The 18,723-nt window shown below is 40.1% G+C and overlaps 2 protein-coding genes across 4 annotated transcripts in view; one reads left to right on the top strand and one right to left on the bottom strand.

Annotated features, from left to right (window-relative positions):
• LOC149309664 (dnaJ homolog subfamily C member 13) overlaps positions 1-7,057 on the top strand; it is a 79,413-nt gene extending 72,356 nt beyond the window's left edge. For 2 of the 3 annotated variants that reach the window (XM_089532809.1, XM_089532810.1), the window contains exons 48-57: positions 372-446; positions 542-654; positions 1,098-1,267; positions 1,711-1,753; positions 2,063-2,236; positions 2,961-3,140; positions 3,603-3,743; positions 4,233-4,376; positions 4,888-4,987; positions 6,217-7,057. In XM_089532809.1, coding sequence (XP_089388935.1) covers positions 372-446; positions 542-654; positions 1,098-1,267; positions 1,711-1,753; positions 2,063-2,236; positions 2,961-3,140; positions 3,603-3,743; positions 4,233-4,376; positions 4,888-4,987; positions 6,217-6,314 — 1,238 coding nt within the window. In that variant the 3' untranslated portion in view covers positions 6,315-7,057. Of the gene's footprint in view, positions 1-371; positions 447-541; positions 655-1,097; positions 1,268-1,710; positions 1,754-2,062; positions 2,237-2,960; positions 3,141-3,602; positions 3,744-4,232; positions 4,377-4,887; positions 4,988-5,429; positions 5,545-6,216 lie in introns of all 3 variants that reach the window. The other variant, XR_016281920.1, reaches the window with a different exon arrangement.
• Positions 7,058-7,792: 735 nt separating this feature from the next.
• The window catches only part of LOC149309662 (acyl-CoA dehydrogenase family member 11-like), a 47,356-nt gene continuing 36,425 nt past the window's right edge, over positions 7,793-18,723 (bottom strand). The window contains exons 14-20 of the mRNA XM_089532804.1: positions 17,739-17,805; positions 15,814-15,899; positions 13,756-13,827; positions 12,327-12,481; positions 11,465-11,581; positions 10,315-10,424; positions 7,793-8,748 (exon numbers count right to left, since the gene is read on the bottom strand). Of these exons, the coding sequence (XP_089388930.1) occupies positions 8,634-8,748; positions 10,315-10,424; positions 11,465-11,581; positions 12,327-12,481; positions 13,756-13,827; positions 15,814-15,899; positions 17,739-17,805 (722 nt within the window). The 3' untranslated portion in view covers positions 7,793-8,633. The remainder of the gene's footprint in view (positions 8,749-10,314; positions 10,425-11,464; positions 11,582-12,326; positions 12,482-13,755; positions 13,828-15,813; positions 15,900-17,738; positions 17,806-18,723) is intronic.

The raw sequence follows: 18,723 nt of genomic DNA, 5'->3' as shown, positions 1-18,723 counted from the left end.
TAGATAGGCAGGGAGGCCAGTAATTTAAAATCCTGAATTACCGTTCTTCATATAAATCATACATTCTGATACAAAAAATACCCATTTAAATACTTTTTAGCTTTCCAGATTATATCAGTGATGGTAAAACTGCACAATGTAATCTTAATTACAGTAGTTAACCAGAAGTATATGCCTTTGGAACTAAATCCATGGAAAAATTTTCTTCTGTCTCTTAAATCACCTTTTTCTAATGCACCAAACAATCTGAGCAGTTTTGCAACTCCTAACATAAAAGGGATTATCTTTAGATAAACCTGCTATGTCTTTGTTCTAAATTGTATAAGTAGATATAGAAGTTGTGTTTCACAAACAGTCATTAATCTTGGCAGGTCGGCAGCTTGTTCTTGAAACTCTATATGCTTTGACTTCCAGTACCAAAATTGTTAAGGAAGCCATGGCAAAAGGTATGTTTTGTTTTTCTTTAGATTATATCATTATCACATTCAAAAATTAATGACTTCTTGTGGTTAAAAGCACCAACAGTTCTGTCTTTCCCTAGGTGCTTTAATCTACTTACTTGATATGTTCTGCAATTCAACACATCCACAAGTTCGGTCTCAGACAGCAGAGCTTTTTGCTAAAATGACAGCAGACAAACTGGTTGGTCCAAAGGTAAGAAAATCATTTTGAGATATTTGAAAGGACCTTTTAAAAACATGTGATAGGAGGCTTGCTTGAGTCTTGTATGGCACTGTCTTATACTTGGTCCTGACTTAAGACATGTTCATCAAAAATGCTACTGCGCTAAGAGTTGGCATAATTACTCTTTATCTTACAAATTATCCTGTGTGACTACATCTTTAACTAGCTTTGCATTGTTCTCACAGTGATAACCCTCCCCCACTCCAGGTTATCTCATCTGAAATCATAAGATAACTGTAGGATTTTTGCAAAGATCAAACATTTCTAGTGCATTGGTTAGCCATGTGAAGATAGGTCTCCACATAACATTAACTGAGAAATTGAATTTATTTCACGAACTCTCAATATACCTTATTATTTCCTTTGAGAAATATTCTGATGGATTCTATAATGTGTGCATTGATCTTTTCTAGGTTAGAATTATCCTAATGAAGTTTCTGCCTGGTGTCTTTATGGATGCCATGAGAGATAATCCTGAAGCTGCTGTTCACATTTTTGAAGGAACACATGAAAATCCAGAATTAATATGGAATGACAACTCCCGAGAGAGAGTGTCTACAACTGTTCGTGAAATGATGCTAGAGTATGTCACAAAAATAGTGAACAACTACTGTACTTGTGTAGCCAAAATTTTAGTAAAACATAGCATAATTTTTAATCTTAACTTGTTTAATTCTTTTTAAGGGGGATATTGTGTCTATATTATTGTATGTTTTTAATATGCTGTTCGCCGCTTTGATTTTTTTTGCAAAAAGTGGGATAAAAATAACAGTTTTATTCTTTTTTATTTTTTGTATAAGCAAAACAAAAAACGGGTGTGGATCCAGCCTGGAGTCCTGGAGTTTGTTCAAGGGTCATAATGCAAAAATATTCTGTACTGGATTACTTGGAACAACCAGAACATTATGAACCCTAAAAAGCTGTGTAATTTGGGTCACAGCTGAGCAGAAGGGAACTTCATTCATTTTTACATCTGTTTTATTAGCAAAGGAATTTGTTAACACATTTCTTTCCCTTTCTTAAAAGGCACTTTAAACTACAGAGGGACAACCCTGACATTAACTGGAAGGTAAAAAAAAAAAGTTATTATCAGCAAGTTGAGTTGAGACAGAACCCAACCATTTTGTTTCTTGTTCATATATTCTTTTTACATTTTGTTTGTTGCGGGTATTTCCTATATAAATGCACAATCGTTGTTGTTGTTGTTTGCCAGGTCTGTAATAAGCTGGAACCACATTGCAGAATATTCTAAAATGTCATATATCCTTGCAGTAGCAATTGGGTTCACATCTTTACTTAGCTTAGCTTCCTTTATTTCTTAATAAATTCTCCTAATAGATGAATGTAATAACATTTTTCCCTTTTCTGATTGACCCAGTTGCCAGAGGACTTTGCTGTAGTATACGGTGAAGCAGAAGGCGAACTGTCTGTAGGAGGTGTTTTCCTAAGAATCTTTATTGTCCAGCCGGCCTGGGTCTTACGAAAACCTAGAGAATTTCTCATTGCACTGTTAGAAAAATTCACTGAACTACTGGAGAAAAACAACCCCCATGTAAGTGGAACTTCTACATTTTGTGTTAACGGTTTACATTTTTTTAAAACAGGTACCAAGTCATTGAAGTCCTTAAGAGTAAAGAATATTCAGATTCTTTATAATTCACTGTAGTGCTGAAGCAAAGTTTGCCTTTACTAAAACTGGAGTTTGATGCAGATTTTAATCAGAGTATGTGTAACCAATATTGAAATTTGCTTCTAACACCTGTTTAGGACTGTACTATTAGGATCTTTAAGCAGTAGTTCCTTTGTCTGTAATAAAGTGTCTAACCTATAATACTAACATACTGATGGTAATTGAAGGCAGTAAAGGAACAGCACTGGCTATTAGTATAAATAACAGTGAAGACCATCAGAAGACTGCATCCTTTATAAAAGCAATTGAGCAGTTTGGGTGCATACATGATCATTTAACTGGACAAAAGAGCATATACAAATGTGCCACATTCTTTGTATATAATCCAGATAGCTCAGGCTACTAGCCCAAGAAACAACATGCTCAGTATGCTGAAGAGGCGGTTGGGACTGAATCCTTAATTCTGTTTTAATAGGGTACGCATATGTTGTAATCTGATATTTTAAAGATGTTCTCATCATATGATTCCTGAGTGTTGCTAAATATTGTCATGTGAATGTGGCAATCCATAGGCTGAGATTAAATTGATTTCCTCTTTTAGATTTGGAAATAACATTGACTTGCTCTACATTTTGTTTTGAAACAGGGGGAAACATTAGAAACTGTAACAACAGCAACTGTGTGCCTCTTTAGTGCTCAGCCTCAGCTAGCAGACCAAGTCCCTCCACTTGGCCATCTTCCTAAAATTATCCAAGGCATGAATCACAAGAACAATGCCATTCCTAAAAGTGCCATGCGTGTCATACACATCCTGTCTGATAATGAGGTATGCTATTTAAATTAGACTTAGCAATTTTATTTTCTTGAAGAATAAGGTCTTCCAGAATGTTTATTGTTTGACTGCAGAATTATAATCTCCTCCTCCTTGTGCATGTCTAATTTATAGCCTGGATAATCAATGGCAAGGTTTAAAATCTTTCAAATGACGTAAGCATCACACTTAAGAAAAATTAGTGTTCTCTTAATGCTTTCCAGCTTAATACATGCTTTCCTGTAGCTGGGGGTACAGTACATACACTTGTCAAACATCCACTTGAACACTATCACTGAATAGCTGAAAGTATTCCTGGCTGTAGAAATTAGCTGCTGTTAGCATAAGTAACATTATCTTTGGAAGCACAACTTGTTATGCTGTATATTTCATGGTGTCTTTGGGTCAAATCTCTTCGTCTGTTAGATGTGAATCTTTGACAGATGGAATAAAACTGTTTTTTCTTCTTTTACACAGCTTTGTGTTCGTTCAATGGCAGCACTAGAGACCATAGGCCCCTTGATGAATGGAATGAAGAAACGACCAGACACTATTAGTGTGGCCTGCGAAGCACTTAATCGGATGTTTCAAAAAGAACAAAATGACCTAGTAGTTCAAGTAAGCAGGGTCTCTGACTTTCCTACGGTATTGTTTCACTTTGCAGTCATCTAGTTACACACCAGAATATGCAGGCTTGCCTTTTATTATTAGTGCGGGGAAATACATATTTTGCAGAATTGGAGGTGGATGATTTTATATGTCCGATAGAGCTATAATCTTGTTTTCATCATAATAGTATGTAGAGTTTTGTCTTCAGTGCTAGAAAAGTGGTAAATTCGTCTTGCATTTTACTGTATCTCAAGGCTCACGTGAAAATAAGAGAAGTTCTTATTGACATGGACAAGAATCACTTGAAAGAGAATGAATGACATGTTTACATGGAAAGCCTTCCTGTGGGGTTCTTTTCTTCAGGCATGGCACTTTCCACAGGAGGAAAATTGCAATGGAGGGGGTGGGTCTGGATGTTATTTACCCCCGTGTTGAAGAAAGTGTGTTGAGTTATACCTGAACAGGTCTGTTAAAATATCCTGTAACCATGTTTTTCAGGCTTTGAAAGCAGATTTGATCCCCTATCTCCTAAAATTGCTTGAAGGTGTTGGCCTTGAGAATCTGGAAAGCCCTTCAGCTACAAAAGCGCAGATTGTTAAAGCCTTGAAATCAATGACTCGCAGTCTACAGTATGGGGAACAGGTAAACATCCCATACATCTTTTGAATTCTGTTGTGAATCAGATAAAGTAAGATATTAGTACTTTGCAGTTAGATTTAGACAACAGACCAACACTTTATAATCGTGCAGTTCAAAAAACAAAGAACAAAACACCTGCAGCTAAAAGAAGCCACATTTCATTGATTTTGATTGATTGGATTTGAACCATGTCTTTCTGTCTCCAAATAGGGATAAAAGCTACAATTAAAGCATTTAAAAAGTTCAATCACAGAATATGTAAAGAACGCCTTAAAGCATACCAGTAAAAGAAAATTTAGCATTAAAAACTAAGGCCAGTCACCAGGAGCCTGCCTGAATAAAAAGTATTTTGCCTGCCAAGAGTAAGACAGTGGGGAGGCCCCAGCCCTGCCTCCTCTGTTGGGGAGTTCCTCAGCCACTAGGAAAGACAAAGGAAACAAGAGAATTGCAGTGTTTCCTTTCCTATTGGTTGTAAATTTATATATATCATCTCTGGACTTCCTTTTTTTCCCAGGTGAATGAAATTCTGTCTTGTTCCTCTGTATGGAGTGCCTTCAAAGATCAGAAACATGACTTGTTCATTTCTGAGACACAAACAGCAGGGTACCTCACAGGTTTGTGAATATTCCAATTTCTGGCCTTTGCTTGATCTGTGTTCATGTGATTCGTTTATCCTGAGAAACACTTTTAATTCATTTAATACCTCTCATTTGTTTGTGTGCTGAAAGTTGTTAATGAAATGATTAAATGGTTTGAAATAGGCTAAAGCAACTCGTGGTAAAATTGGGTTTCTGTTCTTTCACCACTGAAGAGATGAATGTGGAAACATAACTACCAGTTGATGGATACAGGAAACAGATTAAATGAATGTCTCATTTTTAATTCTGCATTTGTAAAGCACAGCTAGTCTTCCTAGAACTATAGTGTGCTGTGTTGGATACTGATTATATGTCAAAACTACACGTCTACTCAAGACACAATGGAGTTGTGCTTCACTTTTGCTTCAAAGTGCTTTGCTACTTTACTTCCCTTGCTTCTGGTTTCTTTCTCCCTCAGGTATCTCCTCTCCTTCCCTTCTATCTGGTAGCAGTCCCCTTCATCTCAGAAGTGGGCTTTAGATCTCATTTGGCAGGCAGCTTGCTAAACTTCTTTCTAGCACTCTCTAAAGCAGGTAGATACCTTTTTGCTCAGTGCATGTTGCATCTGCAGTGTTCCTAGAACTAAGTGCTTACTAGATGCATGGCATATAGTTATGACAAACAGTTGGTATTTCTAGATTGCTGCAGAATTATATAGTTGGCATGCTGTGCTTTTTGCAACAGTGACTTCATATTTCAAATGATAGCTGTCTCCATAAGGTTACATATGTTTTTGTGGGTGTCTCTTCATGACTGATATAAAATATACAGTGGGCCCCTGGTATCCGCTGGGGTTTGGTTCCAGAACCCTCCATGGCTAGCAAAATCCATGGATGCTCAAGTCCCATTAAATACAGTGGCATAGTAAAATGGTGTCCCTTATATAAAATGGCAAAAACAAGGTGTGGTTTTTAGAATTTATATATCTTTGAGTATTTTCAAACTGTAGATGCTTGAATCTATGGATAAAAAAAATCGTGGATAAGGAGGGCCAACTGTATATCCTAAATAATGTGCTAATATAGTGACTAATGGGAAGGTAGACGGTCTGATGCTCAGTAGCAGGTAGCATTGGACCTAGAGAGATTTTTAAATGTACACTATGAACATGCCATTCATTAATCTGGACGAAACTGAAACTTCAGTTTGAAATGCACTCAGATGCTTATTAAGCTTCTAAAAATTACCCTTTATCTTTGAAACAGGTCCTGGAGTCGCTGGCTACCTGACTGCAGGGAGGACCTCTTCTGTTATGCCCAGTGTCCCACCTCCAGTAGACCACGAAGCTGGAGATACTGGCTAAAGAACCAGAAATGCCTGTTCAAGAGCCTCCAAAGCAGACTGGCCAGTGATAAGGAAGGCCCCATTCATTGGTTTAAACCTTTGGAACAAAATCTGCCTGCCTTTCCAGTTTCATGACAGTGTTACTCCTTTTTCTATGAATATATTTTTTTTAGAAAAAAAAAAGTTCACAATTCTATCACATTGTAACATAAGAAGAAAGTACTTTGTGGATCAGCCTAAAAGGGTACACAAGAATTTTTTTCTTGTTGTACATAAGCACATTTTGTTCCTTTATATTTTTGTTTACAAGACTGTGAATCAAAACAATTTTCCTAGTTTTTTGTATTTTATGAACTAGCATGACTGAAGTTGAACTGCAGTCTCAGAGAATTGGGCTAAATCACTTGATCCTTTCAACCTCACTAGAAGATGATTATCTCTATACTCCTACGTTGGACCTGATCATCCTCCCAGAACTGGACAGATTTGGTGTTTGCCTGTGTCCTCAATCATTAACATTACTTTTACAAGACCTAATGAGATATTTGTATGTATAACTGGCTTTACCAAATTGAAAAATTAAAATGCAGCAAAAAAAAAAAAACTATTTAAAAATGATGTTAACATGTTATATAAAAACATAGTGTAATTGTGATATGTTCTATACATTATCCATTATAGAAATACTTTCTATATTGAATGTACATTATACAGATCATTCATATGTACATAAAAATTTTAAAAAATAAAGGGAACTGAAAGCCTTGTTGATGAGACAGATGTGTACCTCTACTTTTCTACTCCTGTGTAAATGTAGAAAGAAGATTGTGCACATATCTTCCTTCTTCAGCAAGTGGTTAATGTGTCCCCAGTAGTTCAGTGTTGTGGCAAGGCAGCACATTTTATAGCTGGCTGAAGGAGCAAATAGATTGCTCCTTCAGTCATCCAAGAATGCCTATTGAATGTTAGTGAAACCTCTCATTCTCCTGCACAGCATACCCGCATCCTAGATTGTTGTAGACCTGGCCAGTTGGGGTCACATGGGAAAGATAAGTCAACAGTGAAGTTTTCCTAGTAGTGTCTACAGAAAAAGTAGACTGGAGAGATTTAGTTTTACTGTCTTGAGTTTTTAAGTGAATCTCTAAGCACAGATTATGCTTCTGATTCCCTTTCTCTGGGGTTGTGGACAGGAGGAGGATTTGCTGGGAACTTGGCTCTGTTGAGTGACACTCAGGGCAGCAGTAACCAAAACACTACAAGAGAACTACTAATGGATGCATTCAATTTCCTTGCTTTTTGTTATTAGGAGTTAAATAACAGCTAGAAAATAGTTTTATTTTTCACATTGAAGCAATCAGAACAGAGCAGTAGCTAGCAAAATGAAAGAGAGGGCAGAACATAATGTATTAAAATGAATTATTTTCATGGAAGACTGAATAATTTTCTTCACTTACTGAAAAACTATGGCATCAGCACTAATCAGAAAAACAAGTCAGATAAGTTAAAAACAGAATTTATTAATAGAATAGGAAATTCAGTGAAAGTTCATAGAAAAAATTGCTTTGATATTTACATAAGTAGTAGAATTTGCAGTCTAATTTGATGAGATAATTATACATTGCTGTTAGATGAAGAAGAAACAGGACTTTTGTAACAAAACTGTTTTCCTTATGTTGCACCAATTTTTTTTTCATTCTTGCCTAGATTAGATGTCTTTTCAATAATATTTGACTTGACTATCTGCATGTCCCACAGAACAGAAAGTTATTCCCTGCAAGTTACTTTGGCATTGCAAAATTATTGTTTTAAGTATGATGCCCCTAAGAACTGGCTTGTTTATTTGATATTTGATCAAATGAAATTAAACTCATTGATGCTATGGATGTGCATCTGCACCTTTAGTCCCAGAAGATAGTTAAATGTCATCTTTGTACAGGAATGTGTTAACAGTGGATTCTGTGCAAGACAATTATACAAGTAAATAGAAATATTTCTCAATTCGAACCCCTGGTAAAGAGATTAAATTTCATTTGGTGTTGGTTCAGTCTACAACAAATTCCACAGATTCTCTTCCTCACATATTATTATTATTAACCTTTATTTATAAAGTGCTGTAAATTTACACAGCGCTGTACATACAATCTTTTTAATTGGAAGGTTCCCTGCCCTCAGGTTTACAGGGTAAATTTAAGTTTATCCAAAGATAGAGAACAATGTCAAAATAAGAATTTTTCACATTCAGTTAGTTTTAGCAGCATTCATGTCTACTTTTCAGAAAAAATTTGATTTAGAGCTACAAATCATGGACATTCCATAACAACTAAATAGTAAAGCAATATTAAAGATGTGCATTCAGTTGCTTGGCTTGATCAAGAAGTTCTAGTTTTGCAATTGCTGAGAGGTGAACTTCATCAGGCCCATCAGCTACACGTAATGTCCGAATATACGCAAACCTGTGCAAGATATGAGACATCAGTTTGTGATAGTCTTTCTATGTGACAACCATAAAAGATTCCAGGCAATTTTCAAAATTATATTTCTCTCCATTTCGCTAACACCACCATTTGTTTGAGATATTACAATCCAAAATTATCAATGGTAAGCATTTTTAAGCCTCATTGAACTCAATGGCTCTTCTACAAATGCAGAACTTTGACAGTGGTCAAAATCCTGTAAAGCACAGTGTACCAAATGTACTGGACATGAAACTACAATACCCCTTGCCATTCAGTGAAGAGGGGACTGAGAGAAGTGGCTAGCTATGTCTCTGTACCCAGATGCAGGCTGAAGACATCATCCTTTGAGATCCATTGTGGTCCTCCAGAGGACCCCAGTGGATTATGTCATCAGTCATGATCTGGTTATCCAGATAGCCAGTTAGCCACTGAATGGGCATGGGAGGGGGGGTGTTTTGGTTGTTGCTGAGGGAGAAAAAATTGCCAAGCTCCCCAATGACCAAAAAAGATCTAATAATTTTATACTTTGTATGTCAGTAACATCATTTCAGCCAATATATGCATTTCTAGAAGAGGCAATATTTATAGACTAAGGGGCTGAACAGACCACCCCTAAGGGGCAGCTACCTCTTTCATTGCTGGATTGAGATTGCGGCTCCGATTTGGCATTTCCGCAGCTCCTTTTTGTGCGACAGAAAAGGCGCCCTAGCCACGGTGGCTGCTTCTATTGCCGTTTCTTCAGCACAGCACATGTAAGTGCGGCACCAAAGATGTGGCATGATGCCACCCACCATCTGGTAGGCAGGCAGCATCCGGGTGGCCAGCATGCAGATGCCATGCCCCCACTCCGCCTTGAGGCTGGCTGTTTATGCTGGTCTGTTGAGGCCTTTCAATAACTTTAAACTATTATCTCAAAATAACCTCCTCAAATTTTAGGTTGAAAATTGATCAATGTAAACTAATTTCATTTAGTGCTGTGAGATCACAAAGTGGACAACTGGATAAAATATTGCAAAATGAAATGCTTTGACTAGCTAACAAATATTGTGTGAGGCTAGCATCATCTGTACCAGGCATCCTCCTGGCACTTGCTTACTACAGAGGAAGGTGGGAAAGCTGCAACATTACTGTGGGGACTTTGTGCATAATTAAGTTGTCCATTACTGTCAACAGTAGTAGAGAAGCTGCTAGCAGGACGTTGATATCAGTGGAGTTCAAGGCAGCAATCGTATGGCCTCCCACATAAATAGCAAAAATGAAAGGAGCCAGAATTTTCTTGGGGCTTTAAATTTTGGTTCTGCCATCAGTGATCTAAAACATTTGCATGGGAAGGTATATCAAACCCTCTTTATGTGAGTGATTTCCCAATCTATCTGCAGTGGAAACCAGATCTGGCCACCAGAATAGCTGGGAAGCTACCACCCACACCTCCATCATCCATGCATAGAAACCAGCAGAGCTTAACACTGGTAGCATTACAATAAGATCTCCATCTTGAGCTCCTTGTCAACTGTCACCTATTACAGGTAGGAAAGTGCATTTGTATATCAGTCTTTCACTCACATTTGAGCCAATGGGAAGTCATCAGAAAATCCAGCCCCTCCACATGCTTGAATGGCACAATCTATTACTTTAAGGACTGCCCGGGGCGCTGCCACTTTGATCATAGCAACCTGTAAAGGTGAGTGAGAAATGTTTAAATTTCTGCAGGAACAAAAGCAGAATTCTAAAGCAGGACAGAGAAAACACAATATTTTGCTTTTGCTGTTAGCAACCTGCCTACACTAGAGGTTTCCTATGTAGGAAAAAAAGCAGGCAGTCTCCTGTTAATATACAGTGTGGCCAAAAGTTGTCTTTACAATTTCAATGCTACATAAATTGAAGTTGCAAAGATAATTTTCAGACATTGTGTGGTATTGGAAGTTGGATAACTGAGTGCCTAACTCTTGTCAAACAAAAGCTTGCTTGCATTTTTTTAAAATTAAAAATAAAAATCATGTACCTCATCAAATGCAGTCACTGAGAAATAAGAGAGGGCCTTAACAATACTGACCAAGTACAAAGACTGGTTGTTAGAAAGTCTCCAAGAGAGCTGAAAACAACTGTGGGAAACTTATGGTGTGCAGTGGTGACTGGTTACAGTTGTGGTTCTTAGACGTTGGTGCTCCAGCATTTTGGATTTTAGAAGCACTAATAGGGCCAGTAGTAAGTCATTATGGGAGTTGTTATACACAGTGTCTGGAGGGCCAAAGGTTAAGAACCAAAGGATTTAGACTCGAGTATCAGATAAGGACCAGTTCCTAGCTGTGCTCAGCTACAAAGTTCAGTAGGTGCCACTGGGCCAGTCACTGTCTCTCAGCCTGACACACACACATACACATGCATATATATGTATGAAAAGTTTACTGAGTTGGATTCAGATTTAGTCTCACTTAGGGGAAGTCCCTTTGATTTCAATTGGCCTGCTTTATTGATCCAACCCATTGTGGCCTAGAGTTTATTGTTAGTCACAACCAGTCCAAACCAACTGAATCAGTAGAAATTGCATATGAAATTGCACTCACCATTTAACAATTGAGCAATGGGAATACTCTTGTCAGTATTAACCCATGGGACTTAAGCCAATATTGGTTAGGAAATCCCCAAAGAGTCTTTGTTCTTAACTCAGGTAGTGGAATTCTCTCCCTTTGCACTTAAAGATTTATTCTGTTACCTCTTTTCTGGCTGCTTTGTTGCCCAAGGTATCAATTTTGCTGGCTGCTTTCAACGTAAGCAGTCTTGCCTGTTCAATAGCAATGCGGCATTCAGCAATCCAGTGAGCAACAACTTCCTTTAGGAGCATAAAGAGAAGGGGGGAAAAGATAGAAAAGAGAATAGAAACCACCCTGTTACGGTAACATAGTCATGGATCTAAAGAAGTACCAGAATCCTTCATTACTGCTATAAATTACAGTTGCCCCTTCGTTTTCATGGACTTGGCAGCTATGTCTGTCACTCGTTCACAGGCGGCAAACAGGGACAAAACAGGGCATGAGCCTGTAGGTACCTGCGGGCATGCACCGCTATTCAAGCTAAAGGGGCTTGAACGTCAGTAATTTTCTATTTTTCAGAACAGACCCCCATGAAAACTGAGGAGTGACTGTACTTAAAAATACCTCACATGCATACATTAATATGTAAAAAAAATGCCTTTTACTTTTGCTGAAGACAAATAGAGAAAGAAGGTTGGGAGGGGTGTTAGAGTGCAAATTGCAGCTCCTGTTGGGCTCCAGGACTAGCAACTCAGTATTTTCAGCACTTTTAAAACAATTTTGGTGTAATTTTGGCCCTAAGAAATTGGGGTGAGGGCTTGGAGCACTAGGGCAAGCTGAGGAGGGACACAAAACATCCCTGGTAGGTAAAATACAACCTGTGGGCCATACCATCCTTAAGACAGATACAGATAAGAGGCAAATAAAGTTTCCCAATATCTGAAAGTTTACCATCTAATTCATATGGTACTGGAACCTAAGCATTTCTCTTTCTCCTGAATCTGACCTTAAGGGCATAGAAAATCACAGAGACTGGGGGCTCACGTGATGGTACAGTTTCTTCCCAAATGTCATCCTCTGGGCTGCACGTTCACACAGGATCTTCAGGGCAGCTTCAGCTGCTCCTATTGACCTCATACAATGGTGGATGCGGCCTGGTCCAAGTCTTCCCTGAGCAATTTCAAATCCTTTTCCTTCTCCTGTGTAACAAAAAGTGAAAGGCAGGATCTTTCAGATTTGTTAATTGCCTTTCTGGGGAATCATCTACCTGGTTGCAAGTAATGCCTGTAGATAGCTGACACAAGACCTTGGACAGAGCATGGGAATTTTACTGGGGAAACAGGAAAACTAAAAAATGTCTTACATAGCAGGCCTGACAGGTTTTCTCCCTAGCTCAGTATTGTATTTTTGGACTGGCAGCTGTTTCCAGGCAGAAAGTTCTTCCCATCACTGGCTACCTGATTCTTTTTGATGGAGAAGGGAGGAAGTGAACCAAGAACCATCTGCATCTGACCATGTATTCTGCTACTGAGAGGAAAGGTTTGAGGTAAAGGGACCTTGCTTTCTTCAGGGTAACTGTGAGAGAAAATGAGTTAATTTCAGGAAATTCTCCCCAAGCTCCCTAGAGGAAGGCAATATCATAATCCACCCTCTCCATATGCGGGGGATCCATTCTGGGCCCTACCGCATATGGGGAAAAGAGCATATGCTCAAGCTCCATAGAAAATAATGGGGTGCATGCTCATGGCAGCACACGGGGCACAGGGCGTGAGTACGACTAAGTTTGGCAAAATGTGCTATTCCAGGCTTACTTCTGAGTAGACACATAGATGGTTGTGGTGGAAAGTTTTAAATCCCAGTCTCAGAAGTAGAACTGCTAGCCTTTTACATCCTTCTACTTAGGTCCAAAACACACTGCAGAAATGATCCAGTTTGAGACTGATTTAACTGCCATGGCTCAATGCTAGGGAATTCTAGGAACTGTAGTTTTGTGAGACATTTAGCTTTCTGTCAGTCACAAAAAACTACAATTCCCAGGATTCCCTAGCATTGAGCCAGGGCAGTTAAAGCGGTGTAATTAAAGATGTAATTAAACTTTACTTTTGTTTAAATCACAAGCAGGTACACAAGATCCCACTCTGTATCCAGCCACTGTGCACAAGCAATTGAAGCCAATTCTTTGTACCAATGTTATCCCAATACTGAAAAAGAAGGAAGACATTCTATTGGTGCCAATGTTGTTTTTTATTATTTCCTGGTGAGGGAGATGAAATCACCTGGGAGGAGACCTTTAAGCCCATTCCAAATATCCATACTGAATGGCCCTGATGAGCCTGGGGCCCCTAGTTTGGCTGTAATTATATTTTCCTCAGTGAAATTTAGCTGCATGAACCTGGCTAAGCTCCTTTTGCCAACGGATGTTCACAAAGCTTCCCAGGTTCTTGTCAAGAAAAAAGAAAATACTGAGACTCACCCAGTATCAAATGGGAGGCAGGCACGCAAACATTGTTAAAATGAATTTCAAAATGTCCACCATGAGAATAATCTAGAAAACCAAGAAAATAACAAAGGTGAAGGTCAATGGAGAGAAATTCTGCCAGTGTCAATATTTATTAAAAGTACCAGATCTGTGTCATTCTTTCTGTATACAGAAAGTACAGTAAACGGTCCACTTAAGGGCAAAGTACCCATTTAGAATAATAATGCTAATTGTCATCTGAAGAGAAAAATGAACAGACCACACAGAGGAAATGATTACAAACAGACTTTCAGTACAGTTTTTGACCTTATGATAGAGATCAGGAGCGATTTACTCTTCAGTCCCTTTCTCTTTCTCTTCCAAATCTGTGGGCCAGCAGAGGCATGCAAATATGTACTGTGCACTGATTTTTATCACTGTTTTTGGTCTTAAGGAGCATGGAATTATTTTCCTCATTTCTCTTCTTATCTTCCTATCCCTGTCCCCATCCCCAGCTCAGAGCACTGCATCACCACCTAACTCCAAATCAGTTGCACAGGATTCACTTTTTTTCATAGTTTTATGTGTTTCTTCACATACAACTCTTACCCTTCATTTACTCTATAGACTGTCTTTGGAGGCTGCAGAATTGCCTGGAAAAAATGCTGCTGTGCTGCCCTCTGTGGCCAGTGGTGCGCTGAGGTCAGAATGAGACATCCAGCACCAACCGCATATCTGGGTGCCTCAGAGTGAGTGTCATGTGTTGGTGGCAGCTGTGGCAAATGGCACAGCAGGACGCATTTTAAACAGCTGTCCGGCATCAGGACAGATGGGTCCTGATCTTCAGGAAAATGCAGAGTAACTAGTGACTTTTTAAAATTAATTTTAACAGGGGTATACCATGAGCTTGGCAGCCAACAGTCTGGACATCGTCTAGATCTAGACTTCCTGGTCTGTGCAGACAGGGCCTCTGAATCTTCTTCACTCTTTAAAGTGGAGTCGGAGGAACAAGGGAATTATAGGAGTGGTTGTAATGAAGAAAGAACTGAATTGTATGTCAAACGACCTTCTGAAATCTATAGGAATTTAGTTACTCATGGGTAAGACACCATGGAATTGATAGGGTCCATTCTAACTATGGGCCTGAACACACAGGCCAAAATATAGCTGCTTTGGGTCACTTTGGAGTTATGCTGTTTAAAAGAGGCCAGAAGCCACACCAAAGCCACGATCCAGTTCTAAGGACTAGAGCGCAGCTTTGGCTCAGCTTCCGGACTCTTAGGATGCATGCACCATTTAAACAGCATACTTCCAATGTGACCCGAAGCAGCTTTATTTTGGCCTGTCTGTATGGGGCCATTATCTTACCTAGATTGTGCCGGCCAAATGGCCGTAATAAAGTTATTATTACCTAGATGACACTGTAGATAGAGCCTACGTATGTGCATTCAAGGTTTGAAAATGCTTCCTTGGACCACTAAGAATCTTAAACTTAAGCACTGATATTGGCTTTGATAAATGCATGAAGGTGAAAGATTTAAAACAGACATCAAAAAAGCTGCCCTTTTTTATTTAATACACACACAATCACAGTTAATAGGCAGAACTAGTAGGCAGTGGGGTCATCAGGTTTAATGACATCCAATACACCAGGAGCTGCTAAGCAGGGAGGTTAATAGCAGCGCCCCCCTCATCCCTTCTCGCCCCTTGCCTATCCAGTTTCTTTCCCAGGGAGGGAGCCAGGCCAGCGATGAAGTAATGAGTGAGCTTGCCCCTCTGCCACCACTTCAGCTCTCGCCCGGGGAGAGAGCCAGGACTGCAGCAAAGCCACAAGGGGTGCACTCGCCCCTGTGCCACAGCAGCAGGAGGACCCCAACAGGGTGTCACCCTCCTGTGGAGTGTCATCTGGTGCAGTTCACTCTTCCCCGTACCCTCCCAGTGATGCCACAGCTGGTTAGTCAAGGTGCATAGTCAACAACATCAACTGTCTAATGGACCAGTTCTGAAATTTACCAGATTTAGCATTAATTTGCCAGGCTAAATTTTGAAGATATGTTTGGCAACCCTACTTACCAAAGTATCCAAAAACTGAAAGAGGCCTTATGAGCTTGACCCCAGGTGTATCCATTGGCACAATTATCATACTGTGCTGGTTGTATCTAATGGAAATAAAATACAGCTGAATCTCAGTCTTACATAGGAAATGGCTTCTTAGGATATTGTGCAGATATCAAACATTTATTGCTAGTACCTCTTAATCAAAAGCTGCTCAAGCCCTTACTCAGGCAAGGTAATGAAAATGGCAAAGGGGTGTCTTGGCCAACACTATGCAGTTCCTCCCCTGCTGAATGATCCATGTGTAGTTGGGCCAGTTGGGATACAGTTGGCCCTTCTTATACACTCATTTTTTATACACAGATTCAAGCATACACAGTTTGAAAATGTTCCAAAAAAAGTATAAATTTCAAATATCAAACCTTGATTTTCCATTTTTATAAGGGACACCATTTTACTATATCATTATATTTAATGGAACTTGAGCATCTACAGATTTTGTTATCCACGGAGGATCTTGGAACCAAACTCTAGCGTATAACAAGGGTCCACTGTATTGTTGTCAGTGATAGATGGCTGGTTTTGCCTGACCTGCTAGCACATGAGACCCTGCAAAGTACAGCAGAGCTTGGAAGTATTAACGTTTTGTATTGTTGTTGTGTGCCTTCATGCAATTTCTGACTTATGGTGACCCTAAGGAAACATGTCAGAGGGCTTTCTTAGCAAGATTTCCTCAGAGGGGTTTGCCACTGCCTTCCACTGAAGCCGAGATAGAAAGACTTGCCAGTCACCCATGGGTTTCCATGGCCAAGAAGGATTTGAATCCTGGTCCACTGGAGTCCTGGTCCATTAGTCAAACCACTTCACCATTGGGTCACAAACTTGGGGACAGACTCCCTCTATACTCTAGCTACAGTACAGTGTTGGGTTGTACCACTCATGTTCTTTGTTCAGCTAGCCAGTGTATGATGAGGACAATGGCATTTCATACAGGTTGCAGTCCAATGTAATCACTTCCAGGAGTTGGCTAACTGAGGTGGCCAAGGAATTCCAGGAGTACTAATTCAAAAAGGAACTTTTCAAAGCTCTTCAATAGAGACAATAAGAGCCCAATATTGCAAAACTACTCACACAGGACTACTGTCAGCATAAGACAAAGCCATCCCAGAGGCCCGTTACAGACGGGCACGAAAGTACGCGCAGAGTGCGTACTAGGGTTAGAAAGGGGCGGTGCTTCCGCACCCCCCTAACCCTAGTGCGCGTTCTGTGCACACAAAATGGCGGCGGCCGTTCCACACGGCCGCCGCCATGAGGACGTCACGACCGCACCACCTCTAGACGGGGCGGCGCGGACGTGACGTCCTTGCTCCATGCCAGGGGACGTAATGCGCCCTTTCCGCGGAGCAGGAAGGAGCTCCGTTTCGGAGCTCCTTCCTGGTTTGGTCCGCTGGGCACAGCCTTCAGACAGCTGCGCCCAGCAGACCAAAGGAGAAAGGGGCCAAGCGGCCCCTTTCTCCTCCTCCCCGCCGCCACGGGATGTCTTTAGGGCTTGAAGCCCCAGGGACACTCCTTTTAAGGCTGCGGGGAAGCGGCGTTTTGCCGCTTCCCCGCAGCCTGAAAAGCGGCGGATTGGAGCCTCAGCGGCTGCCGCTCTGGACACTGAGGCCCCGATACAGCAGGGAAAGGGGCGGGTGCAGCCCGCCCCAAAGAGATGGTCTGTAACCTGCCTGAATTTCCTTTTTTGTCCAAATCATGTAGGACCACAAGAAAATGAGGGTGCGTTAACATTCCTGCGTGAAATGCAATGCTGAACAGTGAAAAGCTTTCAGCCATCCTGCTCCTCTTTGCTTCTCTGGAAATTTAAAGTCCATCACAGTTTTCTGTCCCCAATGCACCACAAAGATTAATGCACTATTATTTTAAAACTGTAACTTGTTTCTTACCTAGATCCAGATGTGTTTTTGTCTTTGGTCATTACAATAGCAACTTTGCAATTTGGATTTCCAGCTCCTAAGAGATAAAAAGAGATGAGACTTCTCAGTGAACTGTTTTAGAGCTGTAAATCTTGTTTGGCAATTATTAATATTCAGAACTTGCTTTCAAGTAAACAAGTGTCTTGGGTACAATGGCTCTGCTAGGAAGTGATATGGGAAACTTCCTGCCTGTGATCCTAGAGACCTGTTGCCAATCTGAGTTGAAAATATTAAGTTAGAGCCTGACATGCTGAAAGTTCATGGAAAACGTACTTGTTTGGACTATAGTTCTTAAAACTGAAAAAGTAAAATTTCAAAGTTTGGTATAAAGCAGAAATCCAGGAGCTCTTGTTGCCTAGCACTTATCCACAAAACAGACAAAGCTGAAGTATTTATATTTCAACTGGCTTAAGTGAGTTATGGATCCATCCATTAGTACACTTGAAACATGCTACACTTTTAAAATAAAGATCTGAATAATGCATATAAGTTTACTGTCTGTATTGAAACCTTTTTGTTTTTGTTTTTAAGAGCATAACCTAGTGGCTAATACCAAAAATTCTTAAAATGGGTACTAAAGGATAGGAAAGGGGTATTCTAAATGATGTCAGGTGCTTATCCTATGGCAGGGATGGAAAACCTGTGGCCTTCAAGGTGTTGATGGACTCCAGCTCCTATCATCCCCCAAGATAGGCCATGCTGGTTAGAAGTGATGAGAAGTGGGCCAACAGCATCAAGAGGCTCTCAGTTCATCAATTCCTGCCCTATGGACTGCATTCACCTGTCACTGTAGCTCCATGGAAACCAGGTCCTCTCATCTGTGAGTCATCAGGTTTAAATACACTGTATGAGTACTTCCAAGTAAGGCCTAAATAACCTAAAGGCACTAGAATATATTACACCAACCGAGTCTCCCGAATCTCAATGCAGTATTTTTAGGGGGGGCAGGAGAGTT

Source organism: Sceloporus occidentalis, unplaced genomic scaffold, assembly GCF_023333645.1.
Source record: "Sceloporus occidentalis isolate IW3139 unplaced genomic scaffold, rSceOcc1.0.p SCAF_7, whole genome shotgun sequence".
NCBI lineage: Eukaryota > Metazoa > Chordata > Lepidosauria > Squamata > Phrynosomatidae > Sceloporus > Sceloporus occidentalis.
This window is presented reverse-complemented; position numbering and strand designations above follow the sequence as displayed.